The sequence below is a fragment of the Poecilia mexicana genome, unplaced genomic scaffold (genome assembly GCF_051168715.1).
Source record: "Poecilia mexicana isolate PSO_F unplaced genomic scaffold, ASM5116871v1 scaffold_2, whole genome shotgun sequence".
Classification (NCBI taxonomy): Eukaryota; Metazoa; Chordata; class Actinopteri; order Cyprinodontiformes; family Poeciliidae; genus Poecilia; species Poecilia mexicana.
The window spans coordinates 21045371-21072302 of NW_028263371.1; the positions used below are offsets into that span (position 1 = coordinate 21045371).

Here is a 26932-nt window from a genome sequence, read left to right on the forward strand (position 1 = left end):
CAAAGGTCAGATCTAAACACAGCAGCATGGACCAACATGAAGACGAGGAGGACAGAGTCCCTCCCTCTAAAGCTGCTCACAGTGGGGAACATGATGACCAGAGTAAAGTTCAGAGGTCAGATCACCATCTCTGACTGTCCAGGACTCTTCTCCATGTCAGAGTTCAGCACTTTAATCACTAAACCATCTTTATTCACAGGAAACTACTAGAACCAGAACCTGAACCTGGACCCAGCTGTGTGTCTTTACAGAGTGACAGTTCAAGATTTCAGATTATGGATTTTCAATCAGAGGAACCTTCATCAGCAAACAGGTGAGTTGGATATAAATGTTTTAATTCGATGCAATTTAATCAACTGAAATGTTTTTTGTTCCTGCTGAAATCTCAAAGGTGAGGTTGGTATCAGCATCATTGTTGTTCACAGGTTGTTATCAGAACCAGAACTCAATTGTCTTTAAAGAGCTGCGGCTGGAAGAACGTTCTTATTTAATGTAACTTAGATTTACTTTGGTTGGCCAGGTCTATGTTGTAATTTAGAAACAGTTCTGAATGATATTATCTGGTGAAATAATACAAATTTAATGTAGTTTATGTTTAAATTGGCTTTATTATTAAAAAAGGTAAATTAGCTGCTGTGGATCAGGTAGAAATAGTTGAAGTCATTCCTCCACCAACATGTCAGTGATCTCAGGAACTAAAATCTCATGTCATCTATGATTAAACTCAGTGTGAGTGTTTGTGTTAAAAGTCAAATCTGACTTGTTTAAGTGTTTCCATTGGTCGATATATATATAATGGTGGATAAAGGTGAGTTATTTAGCTCCCCAACTCCTGTGAAGATGAGACGTTCAGGGCCCTCCTGATTTATTTCAGGAAATGCTAAATAATCATTAGTGTAACTGGATTTCTTTCTTGGTGTAGTAATTAGTTTCTAATTATTTCCTAATAACCAACACAGCTCTCCAGGACTCGTCCTCATCTCAGTTTCACATCATCAAAGCCTCTTTATTCACAGGGAACCTGAATCTGGACCTGAACACAAGTCTTTAAAGAGGGATGATTCAAAGGAAGCTGCTTTTAATTTTAATTCATCTGATGAAGCAGCAGCAGAGAGGTGAGCAGAACATAACTATTGATTCAATTCAGCATGTTTAACATCACACACATGTTTGAGTTTCAGCTTGTGACAAACTCCAAATGGACCAAATGGTTGTTAAAAGATGTTCTTCTTCTCATTTGTAGAACTCAAAGCAAGAAAGTAATGAATTAATATCACTCTGATTTCTGTACATAAGTTGTTTCTCCTAGAGCAGTTTTCTGTTTAGAAAAACTTTTTGACTTAAATTTGTCAGCCAGGTCTACATTATAAATTAGAAGTGTGACTCATTTTTCTCATCTGATTGAAGAAACAAAATATAGTAATGTAAATTTAATGCACTGTCTGCTTAAACTGCATTTGCAATGTAAAGTGTAAATATATAAGAATAATATAAAACCTGATTTAGTTCATCTATTCTTGTGAAGGAAATAATTTAATCTGCTGAATGGCTGATTAAAAATAAAATCTGGTTCTGATGGAAAAGTTGCAGTAAAACTGCAGGAAGAGACGATTTCTTCGATTCTGGGATCACTGGTGTTCCCTCAGACCAACTGGGGAGAGGAAGCTGATGATGTATTTCAGTCCTCAGTGTTTTGTGGTCATTTATGATGGTTTGGTTCCTCCACAGAGTGGACCAGCAGAGCTCAGAGATTCCCACTGGTCCGTCTGTCCAGCAGGATCAAACACAGCTGGACTCCATATTTATGGTCCGTACATCGGTTCTGCTGAGTCTTTGTAGACCAGAGGATCTCCAGTCTGTCATTTGTCCAACATGGACCTGGTGTTGGTCTCCAGTCTGATTTATCTTTTATTTTTTATTCTGTTCCAGCTGCTGGAGGAAAACATTGTCGTTTTTGTGAAGAATGAGCTGAAGAAGATCCAGAAGGTCCTGAGTTCAGATGACCCAGAAATCTTACAGAGTCAGAAGGAGGATGAGGAGATGTTGAAGGGTGAGGATGAAGAGCAGAGGAGGAGCAGCAGAAAGGCTTTAGTGAAGATCACCCTGAACTTCCTGATGATGATGAAGCAGGAGGAGCTGGCTGATCATCTACAAAGCAGTAAGAGGATTTCTCCAACAACTGTATCATGTTCACTCTGTGTATTTAAGGGCTCTCTCTGGGTTCTCCGCAGTCCAAAAACATGAATGTTAGTTTAGCTGATCTGTATAAATTCTCTTTAAGTGTCAGTGTGTGCATGGTTGTTGGTCCTGTCTGTCTCTGTGTTAACCTGTGATAGACTGGCGACATGTCCTGGGTGACCCCCTCTCTTGACCACAGCAGCACTCTCCACATCCCAATGGGATAAGCATGTAGGATAGTGGATGGATGGAAAACTAGATCAGAAAGAGGAGCACACACCTGCATCCTGTGGAAGATGTTGATTGACCACATTCCATCATCTGGCTATGGTGGCCCAGGGATTAGAATAGGCCGACATATTTTAGATACATTTATGGCATTAATTGTTCATTAAAAATTGTCAGCGTTTTTCTGTTATATCAGACACCATGTCATCAATCCATCATATTTTTGTGTTATTACAGAGCTTATTCCCTCAGCTCCTCAACATAAACTTAAATCCTCCCTGAAGAAGAAGTTCCAGTGTGTGTTTGAGGGAATCGCTATAGCAGGAAGTCCAGCCCTCCTGAACCAGATCTACACAGAGCTCTACATCACAGAGGGAGGAACTGGAGAGGTCAATGATGAACATGAGGTCAGACAGATTGAAACTGCAAACAGGAAACCACACAGACCAGAAACAACAATCAGACAAGAAGACATCTTTAAAGTCCAACATGGAAGAGATCAACCAATCAGAACAGTGATGACCATGGGAGTGGCTGGCATTGGGAAAACAGTGTTAACACAGAAGTTCACTCTGGACTGGGCTGAAGACAAAACCAACCAGAACATCCAGTTCATATTTCCATTCACTTTCAGAGAGCTGAATGTGCTGAAAGAGAAAAAGTTCAGCTTGGTGGAACTGATTCATCACTTCTTTACTGAAACCAAAGGAATCAGTAACTTTGAACAGTTCCAGGTTCTGTTCATCATTGATGGCCTGGATGAGAGTCGACTTCCTCTGGACTTCAACAACAAGGAGATCCTGACTGATGCTACAGAGTCCAGCTCAGTGGATGTTCTGCTGACAAACCTCATCAGGGGGAAACTGCTTCCCTCTGCTCTCCTCTGGATAACCACACGACCTGCAGCAGCCAATCAGATCCCTGCTGAGTGTGTTGGCATGGTAACAGAGGTCAGAGGGTTCACTGACCCCCAGAAGGAGGAGTACTTCAGGAAGAGATTCAGCAATGAGGAGCAAATGAGAATGATCACCTCCCACATGAAGACATCAAAAACTCTCCACATCATGTGTCACATCCCCGTCTTCTGCTGGATCACTGCTGAAGTTCTGGAGGATGTGATGGAGACCAGAGAGGGAGGAGAGCTGCCCAGAACACTGACTGAGATGTACATCCACTTCCTGGTGGTTCAGACCAAAGTGAAGAAGGTCAAATATGATGGAGGATCTGAAACAGATCCACTCTGGAGTCCAGACAACAAGAAGATGATTGAGTCTCTGGGAAAACTGGCTTTTGATCAGCTGCAGAAAGGAAACCTGATCTTCTATGAATCAGACCTGACAGAGTGTGGCATCGATATCAGAGCAGCCTCAGTGTACTCAGGAGTGTTCACACAGATCTTTAGAGAGGAGAGAGGGCTGTACCAGGACAAGGTGTTCTGCTTCGTCCATCTGAGTGTTCAGGAGTTTCTGGCTGCTCTTCATGTTCATCTGACCTTCATCAACTCTGGTGTTGATCTGATGAATGAAGGTCAAAGGTCAAATAAATCCATAGCTTTAAAATATGCAAAGTTAACTCAGCTCCACCAGAATGCTGTGAACAAGGCCTTACAGAGTCCAAATGGTCATCTGGACTTGTTTCTTCGGTTCCTTCTGGGTCTTTCACTGCAGACCAATCACACTCTCCTAAAAGGTCTGATTTCACCGACTGAAAGTAAAACCAGTCAGGAATCAGCCAAGTACATCAGGAAAAGGATTGGTGAGCAGCCCTCTGTAGAAAAAAGCATCAACTTGTTCCACTGTCTGAATGAACTGAATGACCAGTCTCTGGTGGAGGAGATCCAACAGTCCCTGAGTTCAGGAAGTCACTTCAAAGAAAAACTGTCTCCAGCTCAGTGGTCAGCTCTGGTCTTCATCTTATTGTCATCAGAGAAAGATCTGGATGTGTTTGACTTGAAGAAATACTCAGCTTCAGAGGAGGCTTTTCTCAGGCTTCTTCCTTTGGTCAAAGTCTCCAAAAAAGCTATGTGAGTTTTATTTCAAATACACCATCTTGTCAGGAAGAAAGAAAAGCTACTAAAGCAATCTGTGTCTGTCTTTTCAGACTGAGTGGTTGTGAGCTCACAGAGCGAAGCTGCAAAATGTTGGCACCAATTATAGGCGATCAGTGGTCAAGGCTTCGAGAGTTAGACCTCAGCAACAATGACCTGATGGATTCAGGAGCAAAGCTTCTGTCTGATGGAATGAAGAGTCCACACTGTAAACTGGAAATATTAAGGTTAGGATACACCATGTTCACAATGGGCAACTGTGACTTTTAATCAGAATTATTTAATTTACTTAATTTAGTTTTAAACAGTTGCACCTTATAATGCCTTTTGGATGACCAGCATGTTGTTCTGTGTCTGCAGGCTGTCAGGCTGTCTGATCACAGAGGAGGGCTGTGATTCTCTGGCTTCAGCTCTGAGCTCCAACCCCTCCTACCTGATAGAGCTGGACTTGAGCTACAACAATCCAGGAGAGAAAGCAGTGAAGCTACTGAGAGAAAGACAGGAGGATCCACACTGTGGACTGAAGCATCTCAGGTATGGAGAGCACCAGATTGGTTTAACATCCAAACTAAAACTTTTGTGCATTTGGTTGAGATTTACTACAAATAAATTACTAGTAGTTTTATTATCCTTTGATTGGTATTCTAGGTTCAGTCCAAATTTAGAATATGTTGAAATTTAAACTTAGAACATGTTCCAGTCATTAACCACTGACTGGAAGCCGAGGCATTTGTTTGCTCCATTAAAGTTGAAGGAATGTGGAAATTATGGAGGTTTATTCTTCACAGACCAACAACATAAGTTACTATATAGAGTTCAGTCAGGGTGTAAATCACGTTTTTTATTTACTAAAAATATAAATGTTGTATTGCGCTTGCCTTATTACATCTAGTGTAATGTACAATAATATACAGCTCTAGTTCTTAAATATCTTTTCAACCAAATGTAAAACATCGTCTTTCTGCACATTTATCAATGTTTGTCTCAGCTGCTAAGAAGCCGGTCTCCTCTAATGTCTTTACCACATTTAAGACACAAAAATAAATCAACCAACCAGGTGCTGGAAGACGACTGACTGGTTTATTTTCTCTTATCTTAAACCACCTTTAAATAAGGGAAGATATTCTAAAGTTGTAGATTGAGACATTAACCTAAATTTGACTAAACAACACAGTGACAGATGTTCAGCATTACATAAATGTCTGTTTGGAAATATTTTCAGAAGTAAATCTAATCAAACCTCTGAATAAAGTAATGAAATACCTACAAAGTCTCAATAATATACAGCTTTACATTAAACAGACCATCACTGGTTTTTAGATTTATGATGAAACCTTCTGAAAATTAACTATTTCAGCTAAAGCAAAGACAAGATGCTGATTGATTGATCTCTGGTTGTCCATCACTTACAATGATGCTTCTAGCTGACAGTTCAGATGAACTACAAGAAAACTAAAAATCACAACTGCATTCCTGTTTAGAGAAGATATTTTTAATTTTTAAAAACTTCTAAAACTCTAAATTTATGACATCATACTAACTAGTTTATTTCTGACAAACGTAATCTCCTTTTCTTTGATACACACCATCCAGGCAAACGGGTTTGATCAGTTCCCTTCTCCAGATCAAAGGTTGAAAGATCCTACTTGAGCAATTTCAGATTCAGATAAAAAAAATCTCTTTGGGGTTTTTACTTCTGATGTTACTAATCATACCAAAGTAAAGCTTAGATTTTCATGTAATTCTTTCAGCAGTCACAACTTATCTCCATGATCTAAACCTTTTACATAAAATGCTTTTGACTCTTTCTGAACGAAGTCATTTATCAGGTTACAGATCTATATTTGCAGACGTTGATGATCTGATCCCCGTTTCTTCTTTCAGCCTGGAGCCTGGAGGAGACCAGTGGTTAAAGGAAGGTCTGATGAAGTGTAAGAGTGTTTTTCATTTGATTCATGACAACAAAGCAGCTCACATTCAACCATCTTCAGACTTTCAAATCACTCATCATCAACCGGTCAATAAATGATCAATAACTGCAGCTGCATTGTGTTTGTTCTCTCCATCAGATTCCTGTCAACTCACCATTGACACAAACACAGTGAGCAGAAAACTCAAACTGTCTGAAGACAACAGGAAGGCGACCCGTGTGGAGGAGCTTCAGCCACATCCTGACCATCCAGACAGATTTGATGGTCCTCACCTGCTGTGTGCAACTGGTCTGACTGGTCGCTGTTACTGGGAGGTGGAGTGGAAAAGAAATGTTCGAATAGCCATGAGTTACAGAGGAATCAGAAGGAGGGAAGGTGGTGATGATTGTATGTTTGGATTTAACAATCAGTCCTGGAGTTTGAGCTGCTCTGATTGTGATGGTTACTCTGCTTGGCATAATAAGATGGGGACACTTTCCTCTTTTCCCTCCTCTCCCTCCTCCTCTTCATCCTCCTCTAACAAAGTAGCAGTTTATCTCGACCGTCCTGCTGGCTCTCTGTCCTTCTACAAAGTCTCCTCTGGCTCCCTGATCCACCTCCACACTTTCAATCACACATTCACTGAACCTCTCTATGCAGGATTTACATGCTGGACTGATTCATCAGTAACTCTGGGAAACATTTAATGTTCTTTCTGTTTTCTGCTCTGAATGCCTGAAAAACTCTAGAAATTGTTACAAACTTTTATATAACATCCCTGTTTTCATGTAAAACCAAAATGATGAAACTCTGTGTAGATTTCATTGTAATGTTATTTAAAAACTTTTTCTCCATTTCCCAAAGAGGCAACAGGAAAACATGAATAATGCTTTCAGACGCCTTGACGCTGATTAAATGATGCACTTCTTTGTGGATAATAAAACTATATACTACATAGAGTAATAATCCAGTTGTTGGCTTATCTTAGCTCTGATGCTTAATATGTTCCCTCTATAACATCACAAAAAATGATTATATGAAGGAATCTTACTACTAAACTGTGCAGCTACATACACTGACATTTAGAAAGAATGTACCAATTATCAATTATTCTTATCCTCATATTGTAGGTTATTGTGATGTTGTGTGGTAGTTCTTTTTTTTTGTTTTGGTTTATTGGTTTGTGCATTTGTTTGTTGTGAAAAGTTTTGATTAGAAATGACTCCAGGAGATGTTAGTGTGTGACCACAACCTTTCCAGAGATTGATGCTTCTCTCCAAATATTGTTTTCACTGCAGAAAGGATTTAAGAAAACCAGAAGAACAGTTAGAAAAGAACATAAGTAGCACTACTCTAAATACTGTTGGACGCAGTTTCACTGAATTTGTGGTAAAATAACATTTGTATTTGTCAGCTTTGTTTATTCTGAATTTTGCATGTTTTAACATTTATTTATGGTGTAACTCATGTAACTATGTTTCATTTTGCCACAGTTTGAAGTTTGCCAGAAAGGCCTGAAGCGTCAGGGCAAAAAAGAAACAATAAATTGATGCTCACACATCGCTTGCTCTCTTTCCCTCCAGCCTCTCATCATACTCAGAGCTGTTTGACTGAGATGGAGAAAATCTGGATTATTTTACTGTTGTGGTCGAAAAGCATCATTTTACATGCATCTATTCACTGCTGAAGCAACACTAAACTATGATTAAGTGAAAATGATAAATAAAGAAAACATGAGAAATTATCTTGTGTTTAGCCTGTTTCATGTGTTCTACTTCATCAATTATTTACTTTGAACAACAGTGACGTTCATCTAAAATAATATTTAACTTGATGTAAAACAATTCTGTAGACTAAGGAGTTTAACACAAAGCTCTTGTTCTTAGGGCACCAAAAAGCTGGATGTGCTTCAGACCCAGGAGTAAAAACATTTTCAAGGCTTGTACTTCTCTGAAAACTCGTTTAAGTAAAATATAGATATTGTTGAAAATATATATATTTGTTGAAAAGGATGTGTTTGAGAGAATATTTTTAATGTGCACTCATGTTGAAATAAAGTAACTCTTACCCTCACTGAATTGGAAATATTTTAGAAAAATACACTGACGTATAATACTTTAAAGAACCTCGTTATTTTAATCTTAACATGTTAATTACATGATTTTAATAACAGGTAATCTAAAATGAGCCAGTCTGAGACATAAAACTCACACTGAAAATGAGGATTCAGGTGAAACTAGCCCTTATGAAGTCATGACCTTTGAAACCAGGGGTCCCCAAACTTTTTCCTGTGAGGGCCACATAACTTGTCCCTTCTCTCGTGGGGGGCCGAAGTCAGTTTGTAACAGAAAAAGTGTGACGTTTGCAGGAGTGTCTACATGCAAAAATGTATTGTTTTCCAGAAAGCACATTCAAATAACCCTCTATGGCAGTGGTCCCCAAACTACGGCCCGCCTCCACATTTGGTCCGGCCCCCTGAACAATACCAGAGAGCATTTAGATTTTTTTTTTATTTTTTATATACCGTATTTTCCGGACTATAAGCTGCTGCTTTTTTCCTAAGCGTTGAACCTTGCAGCTTATAGCCCGTTGTGGCTTATATGTGGATTTTTCTTCAACCACCAGGGGGCTCTTTAGCAGGAAGTGAATCATTGGAAGTCAAAATTGGAAATAAAAGAAGAAAGCGCCCATTAAAACGGAATTAGGTTTTAATAGGGAATTGAAATTTGAGAATGTTGTTGATCAGTTCAATAGCATTGAGGGGAAAAAGAACATTGTTCGTTTTTTTTAAATAATACTGGGATTATTATGAAAATTTGAGATATGGATATTAGGATCCAATAGATGGCAGTAGTGCAACAATAATGGATGCAAGCTGCCGTTGAAATTTAAAGAAGAAGCAGAAGAAGAAGCCCATTTTCATTTAGCCCATGCTAGTAGCAGACAGAAGGATCAGCACTTTTACTGTTACAGTTACTGTTGGGAAACTACCGTAATCAGTTCAGTTAAATCTAAACTTGGCAACTTTTTCTTTTTCAGCCGTAATAAATGATATTCAACTAACCTGTTATGACTCAAATTTTGGGTGTCCGCCCCCTCTGCTGCTGCTGCTGTTGCTGCATCGTTGTGGAAAACTTGGAGTGGCAGAGATATCTGAGGCTTATTTTTTGTAAAAAAAAAAATGTTACAAAAATATTATGTTTACTGGGCTTTAAAAAAAAAAAAAAAAAAAACCTTGGGGTTGCGACTTATTGTCTGGTGCGGCTTATAGTCCGAAAGATATGGTATTTATTTCATAAATAGTGTTATTTATTTCCTGGATTTTTTCTGTGAAGAACCTCAGAGAGGGTTATTTGATTGTGCTTTCTGGAAAACAATACATTTTTGCATTTAGGCACTGCTGCAAACGTCACACTTTTTCTGTCACAAACTGACTCCGGCCCCCCAGCAGAGAAGGGAAAGGTTATGTGGCCCTCACAGGAAAAAGTTTGGGGACCCCTGATCTATGGGGGCCGGATGTGGAGATGTGGAGGGGGGCCGGATTAGGCCCGCGGGCCGTAGTTTGGGGACCACCGTTTTAAAGGAACCGTGAACTCCTCCTCATTGGATCTAATTTGTCTCCATCTGGTGGGTAAAACACAAACTGCAGGAGTTCAGTTTATCTAAAACCGGCCAGTTTGTGTTTTTTTTTTCTTTTTTCTGATCTTATCAGGTGGGCTGCACAGTGGCGCGGTTGGTAGAGCTGTCGCCTTGCAGCAAGAAGGTTCTGGGTTCGATTCCCGGCCCCGGTCTTTCTGCATGGAGTTTGCATGTTCTCCCTGTGCATGCGTGGGTTTTCTCCGGGTTCTCCGGTTTCCTCCCACAGTCCAAAAACATGACTGTCAGGTTAATTGGCCTTTCCAAATTGCCCCTAGGTGTGTGTGTGTGTGCGCATGGTTGTTTGTCCTGTGTGTCTCTGTGTTGCCCTGCGACAGACTGGCGACCTGTCCAGGGTGTACCCCGCCTCTCGCCCGGAACGTGAGCTGGAGAGGCACCAGCACCCCTCCCGACCCCGCTGAGGGACAAGGGTGAAGGAAAATGGATGGATGGATGGATGATCTTATCAGTCCGTTTTCCCGAAACCGCGTGACCAGTGGTAAACCAATCCTCTGTCCCAGAATAAACACAATACTGGTTTCACTGGTGTTAATGGAATTATGGTTAAGAAAAACAGCAAATAAAAGCAGAAGTTAATTGTTTTCATAATAGAGATGTATTTCAGATATTTATCTGAAAAAATCTCTATAAACACCTTTCTGCAACAAATTAGATGTTCCTATCATCTAATTTGCATTTTTATTTCCGATTAAATTATTAGTTTTAACTAATCCAGTCAATCTTCCATCATAAGATTAATTTACATTAATTTTCTCTTTTCTTCATGTTTAAAGTTGTGAACACATACCACAGTTCTGATCAATGACTTGAAAGAAATTTTAAAAATTAAAATAATGTTGGTTCTGACAACAAAAACAATTTAAATAAATGTTATTAATAACTAGTTATTGCGTGACTGAATGCCTTAAACTTTGTGAACAGCAGTGAAATTATTTATTAGAGGCAGAGTTGGAAAGTACTCAGTTACATTTACTTAAGTATCTTATTGGAAATAAATGTAATTTTGTGAGTATTTTTACGATGCTGTTTTTTTAACTTTTACTTGAGTAATATTCTTATAAAGTTTTCCGACTCTTATTTGAGTAACATTTCTGGATTCTCTGATGTGAAGAACAAAAATTCACCAGAGACACCTGCAGCTTTTATTAAAGTTTCATACAAGTTCACATTGAAATAAACAGATTTTTTCTTTCTCTTGATTTTGTGTTTACATCATTTACATCACTTTCATTTAGGTGTTAAAAAAATTCCGACATTTCCACATATCTTTATGTTTTAGTCAGTCTGATGACGTAGTTTTTAAATATTAAATAATTGATGTTCTGATCAGTTACTCAGTACTTGAGTAGACTTTCTTACATTTTTGTTTTTACTTGAGTCATTTTTTTTTTTGAAAACTACTTTTTACATTTACTTGGGTCAAAGTATGTTGAAGCAGTACCACTCTATCCTCTTGTGATTAGATGTAATTTATTTAAAGCTGCAGATACTGATCAGTGAACGCCCTCTTCCTCTGAAAAAAAAAACTACTTTCACTTTCACTGGAATGTGACGCAGAAAGAAAGCTCTATAAAGATCTTCTGAAAGTTCAGGTAAGGCATCGTTTTTTTCCTCTTTGACTCGGTAGAATCAGCTGTAGGAAGGTTGTTTTCAGCGGAACCAGCAGACAGAACCAGCTAAACGTCACGGCTCTGCTTGGGGTATAGAGAGAAACCCGCAGCAGGGCCCGCGCGATGTTATTGCTCCCGTACTCTTTGTGTGTGGGTGTGTGTAGCTCATGCTGCACTAAAGTACTTTATACTACATTTATGCAGCTTTATTTGAATTCTGAATCGTTATTAGCTTCACTTAATCAGAAAACTTTAAACAAAAATATTTTATCCTTATGCTGCAGTGATTATTCAGAATTTTAATATAATGCTGTGGAAGTGGTATCTTCATGAGAAACACGGCTACACGTTGCAGCTTCGTTGGTTTCCCCCGCCTGTTCAGCATTTAAAACTGATTTCAATATTTAATACATTTGTATTAATATTACATGTAGGAAGTGGTTTTAGAAGTTAAATTGCACTACAAAAATATGTTAAAGAGATGAATTGCCTTTAGTTGTGATCGCCTGACCCGCCGTTTCTGTCTACCGTAAATGTCGGCTTAGAGGCGCACTGAGTTTATTATCTGAACTGGGACAAAACTTTGGTTCTGATTCAGATGATCACAGCTGAATTTCAGTGGACGCAGCTAATTTTTCCGTGGGTTTTGTTGGTTTGGATCTGGTCATTTCAAGACAGATTTAAGGGCGTTTTTAAAGGTTTAGAAATAACAAAGAAACTCAGTGTCAGTGTTTCTTTTTTTTAAATTTCGGGATACATTTATTACAAAACCCTAAAGACATTTGGACGAAGTTCTTATTACTGTTATGTTGAAAAAAAATAATCAACAAACAGGTATACGTTTTACTTAATTATTTCTTTAAAATACAATATTTATTTATGTTCTATTTATATTTTTTTTCAGTGAGCTACACAACACACAAAAGGGATTAATAAATTAGTTCCAGCATAAATCCAAGCTTGATAAATAGATCACTGTAAAGCTTTTTGATTTTGTTAAAAAATAAACATGTATTTTTTCTGTCTTAAAATGAACATTCAGTTGTCACCTTATTTATCTCCATATTTCACTGCAATAAGAAGCTACATTAAAGAATTACCAAACCGATAGCGGTAACACTTTATTTGAAAGGGTGTGAATCAGACTGACATAACTCCTGTCATGAACATCAAAAAGTCTTTATGAATGTTTATATCAGTTGTCATGAAGTGTCATTCGGTAAATAATGACACTTTTAATGCAAAGTTGCTCTAAAAGTTGCATTAAAAGTCCATTAAAAGTGCCAACTTTGCATGATTTTGTAAATTATGATAATTTAATGCAAAGTTGGCATTTTTAATGGATTTTCAATGCAACTTTTAGAGCAACTTTGCATTAAAAGTGTCATTATTTACCGAATGACACTTCATGACAACTGTCATAAAGACTCCTTCATGTTCATAACAGGTGTTCTGTCATGTTTATGACAGTGTCATGTCAGTCTTATGCACACCCCTTCAAATAAAGTGTTACCCAGATAGCTGTTACATGAGTAGCATGAAATGGTGCATTAACTTAACAGAAACCAGAATAATAAAGATTATGCTTATGTTTTGTGAGGAATGTTTTCAAAACAGAAAGTTATTTCAGCAGGAAGAACAAATTGAAAGTAGGTCCGGATTTGTAATCTGAATGTGTTTTTTGTTTTGGGTTTAGTAGCATAGTGGAAACAGGCTTCTTTTTGTCCTTTGTGACAAAATCTGTGTTTCCTGCTCAGTTGAAGGTAGAAGTGAGCTGATCTACACAGAGCAGCATGGACCAGGTTGAGGACAGAGAAGACAAAAAGGACAAAGTTGCTCCTTCTAAAACTCATCAGGATGGAGAGCAGAGCAAAGTTCAGAGGTGACATTACCGCCTCTAACTGTCCAGGGGCCTCATGTAGAAACGCTGAGCTTGCACATAAAATCTGCACCACACACATAACTCGGCTAGTACAAAAATGAAAGTGTGCTGTAATGCACAGTTTTTTTTATTACTTAGCAACTACAGAGCATCTAAACTAAATACACTGGAATCTGACTCCATTCATTGTTACCTAATCCAGATGTTTATATGATTTTAATCTCTTATGTAAATGATGAAACTGAACCACATTTACTGTCATAAAATAATGTAACAAACTTTAGAAAATAATGGGAAAACCTCAGTTAGATGCAGTAAATTTCCTCTATTTTTGTCCCCTTTTTTCTTTATATGTGCAAACTCTCGGTATGAAAGCTGCATGTTTATTTATGAAGCCTCTGGACTCTTCTCCATGTCAGAGCTCAGCTCACACATCAACTAACTAACTTTATTCATAGGAAACGACCAGAACCAGAACCAGAACCCAGCTGTGTGTCTTTTAAAAGTGATGCTTCAATGGACATCGGCATCGATCTTAAGTCATCAGCAAAAAGGTGAGCTACATCTGTCCCCCCAATATATTTCATTCTGTAATCTCAATATTCTCTGATTTGACTATAATGAATTAAGATTATAGTTGCATATCAGTAATATAACATATAAAACAAACATGGACTCAAATGATAAATAGTTCAGAGGTTTTACAGTCTGTAAAACAAGAAAAAACTTTTATTTCAGGATAATGTAAAATATAATATTGTGATGTTCTTTGTAAAACATCTTCAGCTTTTATGTAATTCTTGATACTAAAAAGAAAAATTATATGATGCATGCATTATGTTGTATGCTTTAACATATTTTAGAAAAGATTAAAGAAAAATAAAATATGTTTCTCAAATGAGAGGAAAGTTGGGTTGTTAATCCTACAAAGATCCTTGTTGGGCCTTTTTGTTCTCCTCTGGGTCCCTGGACTCTTCTCTTAGAGCTCAGCTCACACATCAACTAAAAATCTTTGTTCATAGGAAACGACCAGAACCAGAACCAGAACCCAGCTGTGTGTCTTTTAAAAGTGATGCTTCAATGGACATCGGCATCGATTTTAAGTCATCAGCAAAAAGGTGAGCTATACCTGTCCCCCCAATCTGTTTCATTCTGTAATATCACTATTCTCTGATTTGATTGGAGTATAATGCATTAAAATTATAGTGGTATGTCAGTAATGGGACGTACAGCTCTGGAAAAAAGAATAACAGACCACTAAAAATGATCAGTTTCTCTGATGTAACTTTTTATAGGTATATGGTTGAGTAAAATGAACATTATTTTATTCTATAAACTACTGACAACATGTCTCTGAAATTCCAAATGAAAATTTAGTATTTATTTGCAGAAAATGAGAAATGGTCAAAAACAAGCAGCGTTTTCATACAAAGAAAAGTTCATTTTCATTTAGAAACAATAATACTGATGTTTGAACACAGGAAGAGTTCATAAATTAACTCTTCCTGTGGAATAACCATGAGGTTTTCAATGGGGCTCAGTACAGCGGTGTATTCAATTTTTCCAGAGCTGAATGAAACAAAGATGGAGTTAAATGATAAATATTAATTTCCAAAGTCATCAAAAAGCGTTTTTAACAGGATATATAAAATGTAATATTGTGATGGTTTATAAAACATCCTCAGCTTCATGCAGTTCCTGATACTGGAAAGAAAATTTGTTCTATCCAGTTATATGTTTTAATGGGTTTTAGAAAAGATTCAAGAAAAATAAAAAAATGTTTCTCTAGTGAGAGGAAAGTTGGGTTGTTAATCCTACAAAGATCCTTGCTAGGCCTTTTTGTTCTCCTCTGGCTCCCTATTCTCCCTGTTATTTTTGCTCTTCATTTTTATTAAATCGTCAAATCTATTCAGCATCTCCGCCTTGCTGCATTTGAGTCCTAAATTAACACAGCCTCATCATGATGATCAGAGACTCTTGCTTTTCATTAGATTTCTGGTGAAGTAATGTTAGTGAAGGTAAAAGAGCGAAACAAAACTTTTAAAGAGACAGTTTCATTTGATTACATTTCTATGTAATATGCAGAAAGAATTAAGCTAAATTTTATATTGTTTGTAGCATATTCAGGTTGTGCGTTGTTTTTTTAAGTAACTGTAATTATTAAAAAATAAGTAATTGATTTTAAAATATTCAGTAAAGTAACTGGATTGGCACAACTGAGCAAGTTCAAATGTGTGAAGGTGTTTCTGCTTTGAAAATGTGGCAACAATAAACAATAAGCCATGAAGCAACAAAATTCCATTTAGTGTTATTTAACCCCAATGATTTTATGATTTGAATCTTTCATTGCTTAAACATAAATGATGAAACTGAACCACATTTAGCCTCATAAAATAATGTAACACATGTTAGAAAACAATGGAAAACCTCAGTTAGATGCAGCAAATTTCCTTTAATTTTGTCACATTTTCTTGTAAATTTGCAAACTTTCGGTATGAAAGCTGCACATGATTATTTATGAAGCCCCTGGACTCTTCTCCATGTCAGAGCTCATCTCACACATCAACTAAAAATCTTTGTTCATAGGAAACGACCAGAACCAGAACCAGAACCCAGCTGTGTGTCTTTTAAAAGTGATGCTTCAATGGACATCGGCATCGATCTTAAGTCATCAGCAAAAAGGTGAGCTATACCTGTCCCCCCAGTATATTTCATTCTGTAATCTCACTATTCTTTGATTTGATTTGATTATAATACATTAAGATTATAGTTGTATGCCAGTGATGTGATACATGAAACAAAGATGGCATCAAATAATACATATTAATTTCATGTAAAAACCTTTTATTTCAGGATATATAAAATTTAATGTGCAAATGTTTTGTAAAACGTCTTCAACTTTATGTAATTACTGATACTGGATAGAAGAAATTTCTTCATTTAAGTATTATTTTGTACGTTTTAATATATTTTATAAAAACAATAAAGAAAAATAATATATGTTTACTGTATTTCACCCAAAGAGTTTCTGGTCATTTATGATGGTTATTCCTGGTTCCTCCACAGAGTGGACCAGCAGAGCTCAGAGGTTCCCACTGGTCCGTCTGTCCAGCAGCTCCAAACAGAGCTGGACTCCATATTTATGGTCTGTACATCAAATCCATTCAGTCTTAGAAGATCAACAGGGTGTTCAGTCTGCCTACATGGACCTGGTTGTTGCCTTCAGTCTAATATATTCTTTATTTTTTTTATTCATTTGCAGCTGCTGCAGGACAACATCGTCAACTTTGTGAAGAACGAGCTGAAAAAGATGCACACAGCTCTGAGTCCAGATGACCCAGAAAAAGTAGAGACTCAGGAGGTTGATGAAAAGGAGGATGAAGAGCAGAGGAGAAACAACAAAGACGCATTAGTGAAGATCACCCTGAACTTCCTGAGAAGGATGAAGCAGGAGGAGCTGGCTGATCGTCTGCAGAGCAGTAAGAGGATTTCTACCACACATAAATGTGCAGCATGTTATAATCACCTGAGAAGGATGTGCTCATTAAATCCTAATTATTATTTTAAGTCAGAATCCAGAGCACACAGCTGGGTCCTCTGGAAGATGTTGGCTGACCTCATAGAGTTGTGATAAATTCATGGAATTGTCTTGGCTCAGTGGACATCCTCAGAATTTGAACGTCAACCTCTATATACTATAAACAGAGGAAATGTGTTTGGTTTGCAGTGGTCTCCATGTGCTAGCAGTGAAACTTGATGTGTTGATCTTGCCTCATATCTGTTGTTGATGTTTGAAGGCAAGGCTTCCCTCAGGGGTTCTGTTGAAGTGCAGTGAATTAGTTTTTCAGTGGGATTCCCATGAAATGTTACAGCTTGAGCTGGTTGCTTTGTCACTTTGTCCTTGGAAGTGGAGTCGGTGGAATTGTTTTGGTACCAACAGCTTGTTTATTTCTTTGGTGTGGCAGGTGTTGAAGTTGAATGTGAGTTTTGGCTCAGAGCTGGTCACGCTGATTTGTCTAAGTGAGGGTTTCTCCCTGTTAGTCGTCTAACAGGAAAAAAAGAAGAATTTTATTTTTCCCCATATCTAACCTAAATCCTCTTGCTGATATCACAACTTGACAAAATCACCTTCACTATTTCAACTGAAACCATTTCTAGGCATATAGGACAGAAAATAAGACTAACTTTTTCCAATTTTAGGTCAGTTAGGGTTAAAAAATTACTTCTATGTAAAAACATCTGGTTTTAGCTGTAAATAAAATGAACCAAATTAAAAATGTAGAAATAACATTAATGATCTTATCTTTTGTCCCTATAGAGCTGCTTCCTTCTTCTGCTTGTCAACAAAATCTTCAATCCTCCTTAAAGAAGAAGTTCCAGTGTGTGTTTGAGGGAATCGCTAAAGCAGGAAGTCCAGCCCTCCTGAACCAGATCTACACAGAGCTCTACATCACAGAGGGAGGAACTGGAAAGGTCAACCAGGAACATGAGGTCAGACAGATTGAAACAGCAAACAGGAAACCACACAGACCAGAAACAACAATCAGACAAGAAGACATCTTTAAAGTCCCACATGGAAGAGATCAACCAATCAGAACAGTGATGACCATGGGAGTGGCTGGCATTGGGAAAACAGTCTTAACACAGAAGTTCACTCTGGACTGGGCTGAAGGCATAACCAACCAGAACATCCAGTTCATATTTCCATTCACCTTCAGAGAGCTGAATGTGCTGAAAGAGAAAAAGTTCAGCTTGGTGGAACTGATTCATCACTTCTTTACTGAAACCAAAGGAATCAGTAACTTTGAACAGTTCCAGGTTCTGTTCATCTTTGATGGCCTGGATGAGAGTCGACTTCCTCTGGACTTCAACAACAAGGAGATCCTGACTGATGCTACAGAGTCCAGCTCAGTGGATGTTCTGCTGACAAACCTCATCAGGGGGAAACTGCTTCCCTCTGCTCTCCTCTGGATAACAACAAGACCTGCAGCAGCCAATCAGATCCCTGCAGAGTGTGTTGGCATGGTAACAGAGGTCAGAGGGTTCAATGACCCACAGAAGGAGGAATACTTCAGGAAGAGATTCAGAGATGATGAAGATAAGGCCAGCAGGATCATCTCCCACATCAAGAAATCACAAACCCTCTATATCCTGTGTCACATCCCAGTCTTCTGCTGGATCACTGCTAATGTTTTGGAGGATTTGTTGGAAATCAACAAAAGAGCCGTACTCCCAAAGACACTGACTGAGATGTACATCCACTTCCTGGTGGTTCAAACCAAAGTGAAGAAGGTCAAGTATGATGGAGGATCTGAAACAGATCCACACTGGAGTCCAGAGAGCAGGAAAATGATTGAGTCTCTGGGAAAACTGGCTTTTGATCAGCTGCAGAAAGGAAACCTGATCTTCTATGAATCAGACCTGACAGAGTGTGGCATCGATATCAGAGCAGCCTCAGTGTACTCAGGAGTGTTCACACAGATCTTTAGAGAGGAGAGAGGGCTGTACCAGGACAAGGTGTTCTGCTTCGTCCATCTGAGTGTTCAGGAGTTTCTGGCTGCTCTTCATGTTCATCTGACCTTCATCAACTCTGGTATCAATCTGCTTGAGGAATCTAAGACAGAAGATAAAGAATCAGCACTGGCTAATTTACATCAGAATGCTGTGGACAAAGCATTACAGAGTCCAAATGGTCATCTGGATTTGTTACTTCGCTTCCTTCTGGGTCTTTCACTGGATTCCAATCACACTCTCCTAAAAGGTCTGATTTCACTGACTGAAAGCAAAACCAGTCAGGAAACAGCCCAGTATATCAGGAATAAGATCAGTGAGAATCTCTCTGGTGAGAAAATCATTAACCTGTTCCACTGTCTGAATGAACTGAATTATCATTCTCTTGTGGAAGAGATCCAACAGTCTCTGAGTTCAGGACGTCACTTAAAAGAAAAGCTGTCTCCAGCTCAGTGGTCAGCTCTGGGTTTCATTTTATTGTCAGAGAAAGATCTGGATGTATTTGACTTGAAGAAATACTCTGCTTCAGAGGATGCTCTTTTCAGGCTGCTGCCTGTGGTCAAAGCCTCCAAAAAAGCTATGTGAGTTCTAAAAACACTGTCTTGTCAACAGGAAAGAAAAACAACTAAAGATGTCTATCTTTTCAGATTGAGTGATTGTGACCTCTCAAAGCGAAGCTGTGAAGCATTGGCACCAGTTATAGGGGATCATTGGTCAAGTCTTCGAGAGTTAGATCTCAGTAACAACAAGCTGCTGGATTCAGGAGTGAAGTTGCTGTGGTCTGAACTGGAGAGTCAGAACCTTCAACTGGAAGCTCTCAGGTTAGTGTGTAGGGTCTCTGTGTGCATACTTCTTAAAATGTTAATTTTTAAGACTGCAGCAAAGATTTGACCTCAGCGATTAACTGATGGGCTCCTAGGCCTGGTGGCTTTCTTAGTGTCCTCATAATGCCAACAAATATGGTCATTCATAATTGAGATTCATAAATCTTTCCAATTGCGAAGTCGCATTAGCCCAGATGTTTTTTCCATGGGAACCCTACTAAGCACAGTATCCATGACAAACAGAATCCCTCAGATGATGGGAAAATGCCCCCTCCACCCTGTTATGGTGACAACTCAGATAGTCAAGAGAATTTTAGAAAACTCTTTATCTGTATTATCACTGGACTGGTGTGTAGACTAGTTGTATATTGTCTTAGAATAACAGTCTCAAGTTGTTACTCTGGCCAACACTTTGTTTAGTCACTTGAGAAATACTGTAACTGTTAGAATTTGAGTTTTCTTTGTGTTTATTGTCTCTGTACAGTCCTGTCTTCCCCTTGATTGATCCCAGCTGTGTCTAGTTACCCTGATTACCTCCTGTGTATTTAAGTCCACCTGTTGTCTCTGTCTGTTGTCGAGTTGTCTCAGTCGAACTGTGAAGTCCTGAGTTGACGTTGCTCTCGTTCGTTCAGTGCTGTAAACTGTTGCTACCGGTGCTGAGCTTTAGCCTTCCGCTCTGCCAGCTTCCTGAACTGTGTAGGAGCTTATCCTTCATTAAATCATCATTTATTCATCACTACCTGGGTCTACCTGCGTTCTCTCTCACCATCATCCACCTGCACATCATGACAGAAGGACCCAACCAGAGACATCTTGGTGAGAATTACGGCGTTATGGCCCAGGAGGCATGGATCCAGCAGCAGTTGGAGTTGGCACAACGGGATCTCTATGACAATGTGGAGATCCTGCCTTCTCCGCTGCTGCTGGAAGAATTAGGTCTCGCCTCAGACTTTGATAAGGCAAAGAGACTGTTCTGTCGCCGCCGTTGCCCTGAGCTGCCGGAGATCCTGGCCTCTGGGCGTCACCTCCGCTCACCTCAGACACCGCCTGTTCCAGCGCCAAGGAAGCTCCTCACTGACCTTCCGCCTGTTCCTGCGCCGAGACAGCGCTTACCTCAACCGCCGTCTGTTCCTGTGTCGGGAGTCCCAGCTCTAATACCTGGATTGGTTTCCGGAGATTCCAGCCTCCACACCCGTTCCTGTGCCAGGAGTCCTAGCTCCCAATCCGGATCCTGTTCTGGAGGTTCCAGCTTCCAAGTCCGTCCCAGAGACCCTAGAGTCTGTTCCTGATTCCCCTGTGTCCGATCCGGATCCCCCTGATTTCACTGCTGGCGTTCTAAGGCCCCAACGGCTCTCGTGCCGCACTCCTGGGCCCTAGCTCCTCCCCTGAGGGGTTCGCCCCCTGCTGCCTTGACGACGCCCACCTTACCTGCCTATTGGTGTCTGCTCCCAGTTTTGCCAACACCCACTGGACTCTCCAGAAGGGGTCCACCCCCTGTGCCGACATTGCCTGCAGGGCCTTCCCCGAGGTCGCCTTTGACCCACTCTCCTTCGTCTCCGGTTCCTCCCCGGGGGGTCCACCTCCTGCGACGTTGTCGTCCCCCAGACTGTCTCATGGCAAGGTCCGCCTTGTCTGTTGCCCATTTCTTTTTCTTTGATTAGTGTCCTTGGGTGGGGTTTATTCATGTTTTTTCTGTGGATTCTGGCCCTACATCAGTCACCCCTCCTCTCGCCCTTATTGGGTTGTCTTTTGTTGTTATGGACTGTGATGGAGACCAGGGGTTCCTTCCCATATTGATTATTATGTTTATTTACAGTCCAAATGTGTATCAGTTCTTTATTTCAGTTACATTGTGACATTTAGTGAACATTCTTTTTGGGTAGTGAGACTGGCCATCTTTCCTGTTCAGAGAATGTGGGGGAAAATGTCAGTTTGTTTCTGATTTAGATTAGTTCAATTTGAGTTAATTGAGTACTTGCCTTTCTGGGTGTGTCTCAGCATGTGGAGCAGAAAGGGAGACAAATGCTCCAGGTCCTGCTAAAAGCTCCTGGAGCATACAATTTTCCATTAAGAAGGGTAATACTCTGAGGATTTATATTTAGTTACATTTACTCTCTGATTGACCTTAGATTAGTTTAGTTTTAATAATTTTCTTGCATGTAAATATTTGTTGGGATCATTTATTGCTTGTTAGGTTTGTGCAAGTAGTGTTTTTTTTTTTTTTATCACCCCTTAACCTGGTGTAAGTATTAGAACTTGCCTCAGGTATAAATGTCAGTTTCTTTGTTTCACTGTGTGAAGGGTGTTGGTGTTGTGACCTGGAGCTCCCAAATAAACCTACCTCATCTACATTCTGTTGCCTCGCCTCCTTCCTGAATGCAGAGCCTCCGCTGGTCAAAGTGACATAGACCTTTTTTTGGGCGTCTGGTAGCCGCCCTTGAGGAGGGATACTGTTAGGATTTGAGTTTTCTTTGTTTTTATTCTAGGTTCTGTTTCTTGTGAGTCTCTGTAGCATCCTGTCTTCCCCTTGATTGTTCCCAGCTGTGTATAGTTCCCCTAATTACCTCCTGTGTATTTAAGTCCACCTGTTGTCTGTCTCTCGGGCCCTTGTTGTATGTTGTCAGTTGTCTCAGTCGAACTGTGAGGTCCTGAGTCGACGTTGCTCTCGTTCGTTCAGTGCTGTAAACTGTTGCTACCGGTGCTGAGCTTTAGCCTTCTGCTCTGCCAGCTTCCTGAACTGTGTAGGAGCTTATCCTTCATTAAATCATCATTTATTCAACACTACCCGTGTTCTCCCTCACCATCATCCGCCCGCACATCATGACAGTAACTACCACCAGTCATGGATATTTAACACAATATAACAATTAATGTTGTTTCTAGGTCAGAAAATGTCCTGACAATTTTTATTGTTTCCACAGACTTAGCTTCTGTAACCTGACTAAGAAAAGCTGTGAGAGTTTGGCTTCAGTCCTCAGCTCCCAGTCCTCCAGCCTCAGAGAGCTTGACCTCAGCAACAATGACCTGCAGGACTTGGGAGTGAAGCTTCTGTCTGATGGGCTGAAGAGTCCACACTGTAAACTGGAGATACTAAGGTTAGTTTATTAGTCACTCTTTAGCTAATATTTTAGAAACTAAAGCTCTAAATAGTACTTGCTTTTTAAATCAATATTTTATTTTTTATATTATGCAGAGACTCCGATTATTGCAACCCAGAAAAGGAATTAGAACAAACTCAGAATCCAGAAGAAATTCTTCCACAACAGGAACACTTAGTTTTTATAACTTAGAAACTGTGGAGTACTCATTGCTTTTACAAATTTAGAGCATACTTAGAAAGTCCAGACAATACTTATACTTATGTAGCAACCCAGAAGTCCAGAGGATATTTAGTTACTTACACTGATTTATTAACCCAGAACAGGGATTAGAACTGAGAACCCAGAAAAACTACCTTACCTACTTTTTAGACTCCTATTCTTTCAAACCAGAAAAGGAATTAGACCAGAGGATACTTACTTATACTCATCTGCCAACTTTGTATAGGAGTATCTAGTTTTACTTTGGATCAACATTATTAGCTTTTTCTTCTTTTGTTTTGTTATTTCATTTTAAATCCTGTAAAGTTCTTTGTATTGTCTTGTTGCTGAAAATGTGCTATATAAATAAAATTACCTTACCTTTAGGATACATCATTTACATCGGCAACTGTATTCGATGATGGTTACAACATCACTTACAGAAATTATATTTTGTGTTGGAATGTTTTGATTTTTGTGACAACAGAAAACAATGGCATCCTTTTGCCAATGCTGGGAGATGCAGCTTGATTAGTCCACTCATAAGATGGAAGTCCAACACAACTTAATTTATCTTCAAACAGTTGCACCTTATAATGCCGTTTGGATGACCAGCATGTTGTTCTGTGTCTGCAGGCTGTCAGGCTGTCTGATCACAGAGGAGGGCTGTGATTCTCTGGTATCAGCCCTGAGCTCCAACCCCTCCTACCTGATAGAGCTGGACTTGAGCTACAACAATCCAGGAGAGAAAGCAGTGAAGCTACTGAGAGAAAGACAGGAGGATCCACACTGTGGACTGAAGCATCTCAGGTATGTAGAGCACCAGATTGGTTTAATATCCAAACTAAAACTTTTGTGCATTTGGTTGAGATTTACTACAAATAAATTACTAGTAGTTTTATTATCCTTTGATTGGTATTCTAGGTTCAGTCCAAATTTAGAATATGTTGAAATTTAAACTTAGAACATGTTCCAGTCATTAACCACTGACTGGAAGTCGAGGCATTTGTTTGCTCCATTAAAGTTGAAGGAATGTGGAAATTATGGAGGTTTATTCTTCACAGACCAACAACATAAGTTACTATATAGAGTTCAGTCAGGGTGTAAATCACTTTTTTTATTTACTAAAAATATAAATGTTGTTGTATTGCGCTTGCCTTGTTACATCTAGTGTAATGTACAATAATATACAGCTCTAGTTCTTAAATATCTTTTCAACCAAATGTAAAACATCGTCTTTCTGCACATTTATCAATGTTTGTCTCAGCTGCTAAGAAGCCGGTCTCCTCTAATGTCTTTAACACATTTAAGACACAAAAATAAATCAACCAACCAGGTGCTGGAAGACGACTGACTGGTTTATTTTCTTTTATCTTAAACCACCTTTAAATAAGGGAAGATATTCTAAAGTTGTAGATTGAGACATTAACCTAAATTTGACTAAACAACACAGTGACAGATGTTCAGCATTACATAAATGTCTGTTTGGAAATATTTTCAGAAGTAAATCTAATCAAACCTCTGAATAAAGTAATGAAATATCTACAAAGTCTCAATAATATACAGCTTTACATTAAACAGACCATCACTGGTTTTTAGATTTATGATGAAACCTTCTGAAAATTAACTTTCAGCTAAAGCAAAGACAAGATGCTGATTGATTGATCTCTGGTTGTCCATCACTTACAATGATGCTTCTAGCTGACAGTTCAGATGAACTACAAAAAAACTAAAAACTGGATACCCGTTTGGAAAAAAGATTTTTTTGATTTTTAAAAGCTTCCTTTGGTGGCTCTAAACTTATGACATCACAGTCCCTAGTATGTTTCTGACAAATTTAATCCCTTTTTTTATATACACACCATTAGACAAGCAGGGGTTTGATCAGTTCCTGTCTCTAAATCAAAGGTTCAAAGACCCTAAATGAACAATTTGAAATTTAAACTCAAAAAACAATCTTTGGGGTTATTGCATCTTCTTTTGATGTTACTAATCATACCAAAGTAAAGCTTAGATTTTCATGTCACTCTTTCAGCAGTCACAACTTATCTCCATGATCTAAACCTTTTACATAAAATGCTTTTGACTCTTTCTGAACGAAGTCATTTATCAGGTTACAGATCTATATTTGCAGACGTTGATGATCTGATCCCCTTTTCTTCTTTCAGCCTGGAGCCTGGAGGAGACCAGTGGTTAAAGGAAGGTCTGATGAAGTGTAAGAGTGTTTTTCATTTGATTCATGACAACAAAGCAGCTCACATTCAACCATCTTCAGACTTTCAAATCACTCATAATCAACCAGTCAATAAATGATCAATAACTGCAGCTGCATTGTGTTTGTTCTCTTCATCAGATTCCTGTCAACTCACCATCGACACAAACACAGTGAGCAGAAAACTCAAACTGTCTGAGGACAACAGGAAGGCGACTCGTGTGGAGGAGCTTCAGCCACATCCTGACCATCCAGACAGATTTGATGGTCCTCACCTGCTGTGTGCAACTGGTCTGACTGGTCGCTGTTACTGGGAGGTGGAGTGGGAAAGAAATGTTCGAATAGCCATGAGTTACAGAGGAATCAGGAGGAGGGGAGGTGGTGATGATTGTATGTTTGGATTTAACAATCAGTCCTGGAGTTTGAGCTGCTCTGATTGTGATGGTTACTCTGCTTGGCATAATAAGATGGGGACACTTTCCTCTTTTCCCTCCTCTCCCTCCTCACCCTTGTTCTCTTCTCCCTCTTCATCCTCCTCTAACAAAGTAGCAGTTTATCTCGACCGTCCTGCTGGCACTCTGTCCTTCTACAAAGTCTCCTCTGGCTCCCTGATCCACCTCCACACTTTCAATCACACATTCACTGAAGATCTCTATGCAGGATTTACATGCTGGACTGATTCATCAGTAACTCTGGGAAACATTTAATGTTCTGTTTTCTGCTCCGAATGCCCGAAAAACTCTAGAAATTGTTACAAACTTTTATATTTTATTACAGTGATCCTTTATATAACATCCCTGTTTTCATGTAAAACCAACATGAAGAAACTCAATATAGATTTTATTGTAATGTTATTTAATTTTATTTTTCTCCATTTCCCAAAGAGACAACGAGAAAACATGAATAATGCTTTCAGACGCCTTGATGCTCATTAAATGATGCACTTCTTTGTGGATAATATAACTATATACTACATACAGTAATAATCCAGTTGTTGGCTTATCTTAGCTCTGATGCTTAATGATATGTTCCCTCTATAACATCATAAAAAATGATTATATGAAGGAAACTTACTACTAAACTGTGCAGCTACATACACTGACATTTAGAAAGAATGTAATTATCAATTATTCCTATCCTCATATTGTCAGTTATTGTGATAGGTTTTTTTTTGTTGTTTTGTGCATTTGTTATGAAAAGCTTTGATTAGAAATGACTCCTGGAGATATTAGTATGTGACCACAACCTTTCCAGAGATTGATGCTTCTCTCTAAATATTGTTTTAAAGTTCATAAATGGTTTTAAATAAAGATTTTCCATCATAAGAAAACTAGAACAATGAGAAGAGAGCATATACAGCACTGTTTTAAAAGTAATGAGTCCAGTTTCACTGAATTTATGTTAAACTAACATTTATATTTGTCAGCTTTGATGGTATTTTTTCTGGATTTTGAATTTTTTAATATTATGTACTTATGATGTAAATCCTGATGAGCACTCTTCATGAGAAATAAAGTGACTCTTACCTTCACTGAACTGGAAATATTTTAGAAAAATACAATGAATTACAAGAC

The 26932-nt window shown here is 38.8% G+C and overlaps 2 protein-coding genes across 4 annotated transcripts; both read left to right on the forward strand.

The window, feature by feature from the left end:
* LOC106906059 (NLR family CARD domain-containing protein 3-like) lies at positions 1 to 8107 on the forward strand. 2 transcript variants are annotated; one of them, XM_088003758.1, is made up of 10 exons: positions 1 to 115; positions 200 to 313; positions 1017 to 1115; positions 1729 to 1807; positions 1930 to 2158; positions 2644 to 4429; positions 4507 to 4680; positions 4814 to 4987; positions 6338 to 6384; positions 6523 to 8107. In XM_088003758.1, the coding sequence occupies exons 1-10, from the start codon at positions 27 to 29 to the stop codon at positions 7068 to 7070; spliced, it is 3339 nt and encodes a 1112-aa protein (XP_087859884.1). In that variant the 5' UTR covers positions 1 to 26; the 3' UTR covers positions 7071 to 8107. The 2 variants fall into 2 exon arrangements, with proteins under 2 accessions (XP_087859884.1, XP_087859883.1); XM_088003757.1 differs by lacking the exon at positions 1 to 115 and having other exon boundaries at positions 199 to 313.
* LOC106913371 (NLR family CARD domain-containing protein 3-like) lies at positions 1023 to 26889 on the forward strand. Of its 2 annotated transcripts, XM_088003737.1 has the most exons (13): positions 11543 to 11612; positions 13388 to 13512; positions 13971 to 14066; positions 14535 to 14630; positions 16099 to 16194; positions 16579 to 16657; positions 16775 to 16991; positions 17831 to 19604; positions 19671 to 19844; positions 22769 to 22942; positions 23783 to 23956; positions 25315 to 25361; positions 25500 to 26889. In XM_088003737.1, the coding sequence occupies exons 2-13, from the start codon at positions 13424 to 13426 to the stop codon at positions 26063 to 26065; spliced, it is 3582 nt and encodes a 1193-aa protein (XP_087859863.1). In that variant the 5' UTR covers positions 11543 to 11612; positions 13388 to 13423; the 3' UTR covers positions 26066 to 26889. The 2 variants fall into 2 exon arrangements, with proteins under 2 accessions (XP_087859864.1, XP_087859863.1); XM_088003738.1 differs by lacking the exons at positions 11543 to 11612; positions 13388 to 13512; positions 13971 to 14066; positions 14535 to 14630; positions 16099 to 16194 and adding an exon at positions 1023 to 1115.
* The last annotated feature ends 43 nt before the right edge of the window (positions 26890 to 26932 follow it).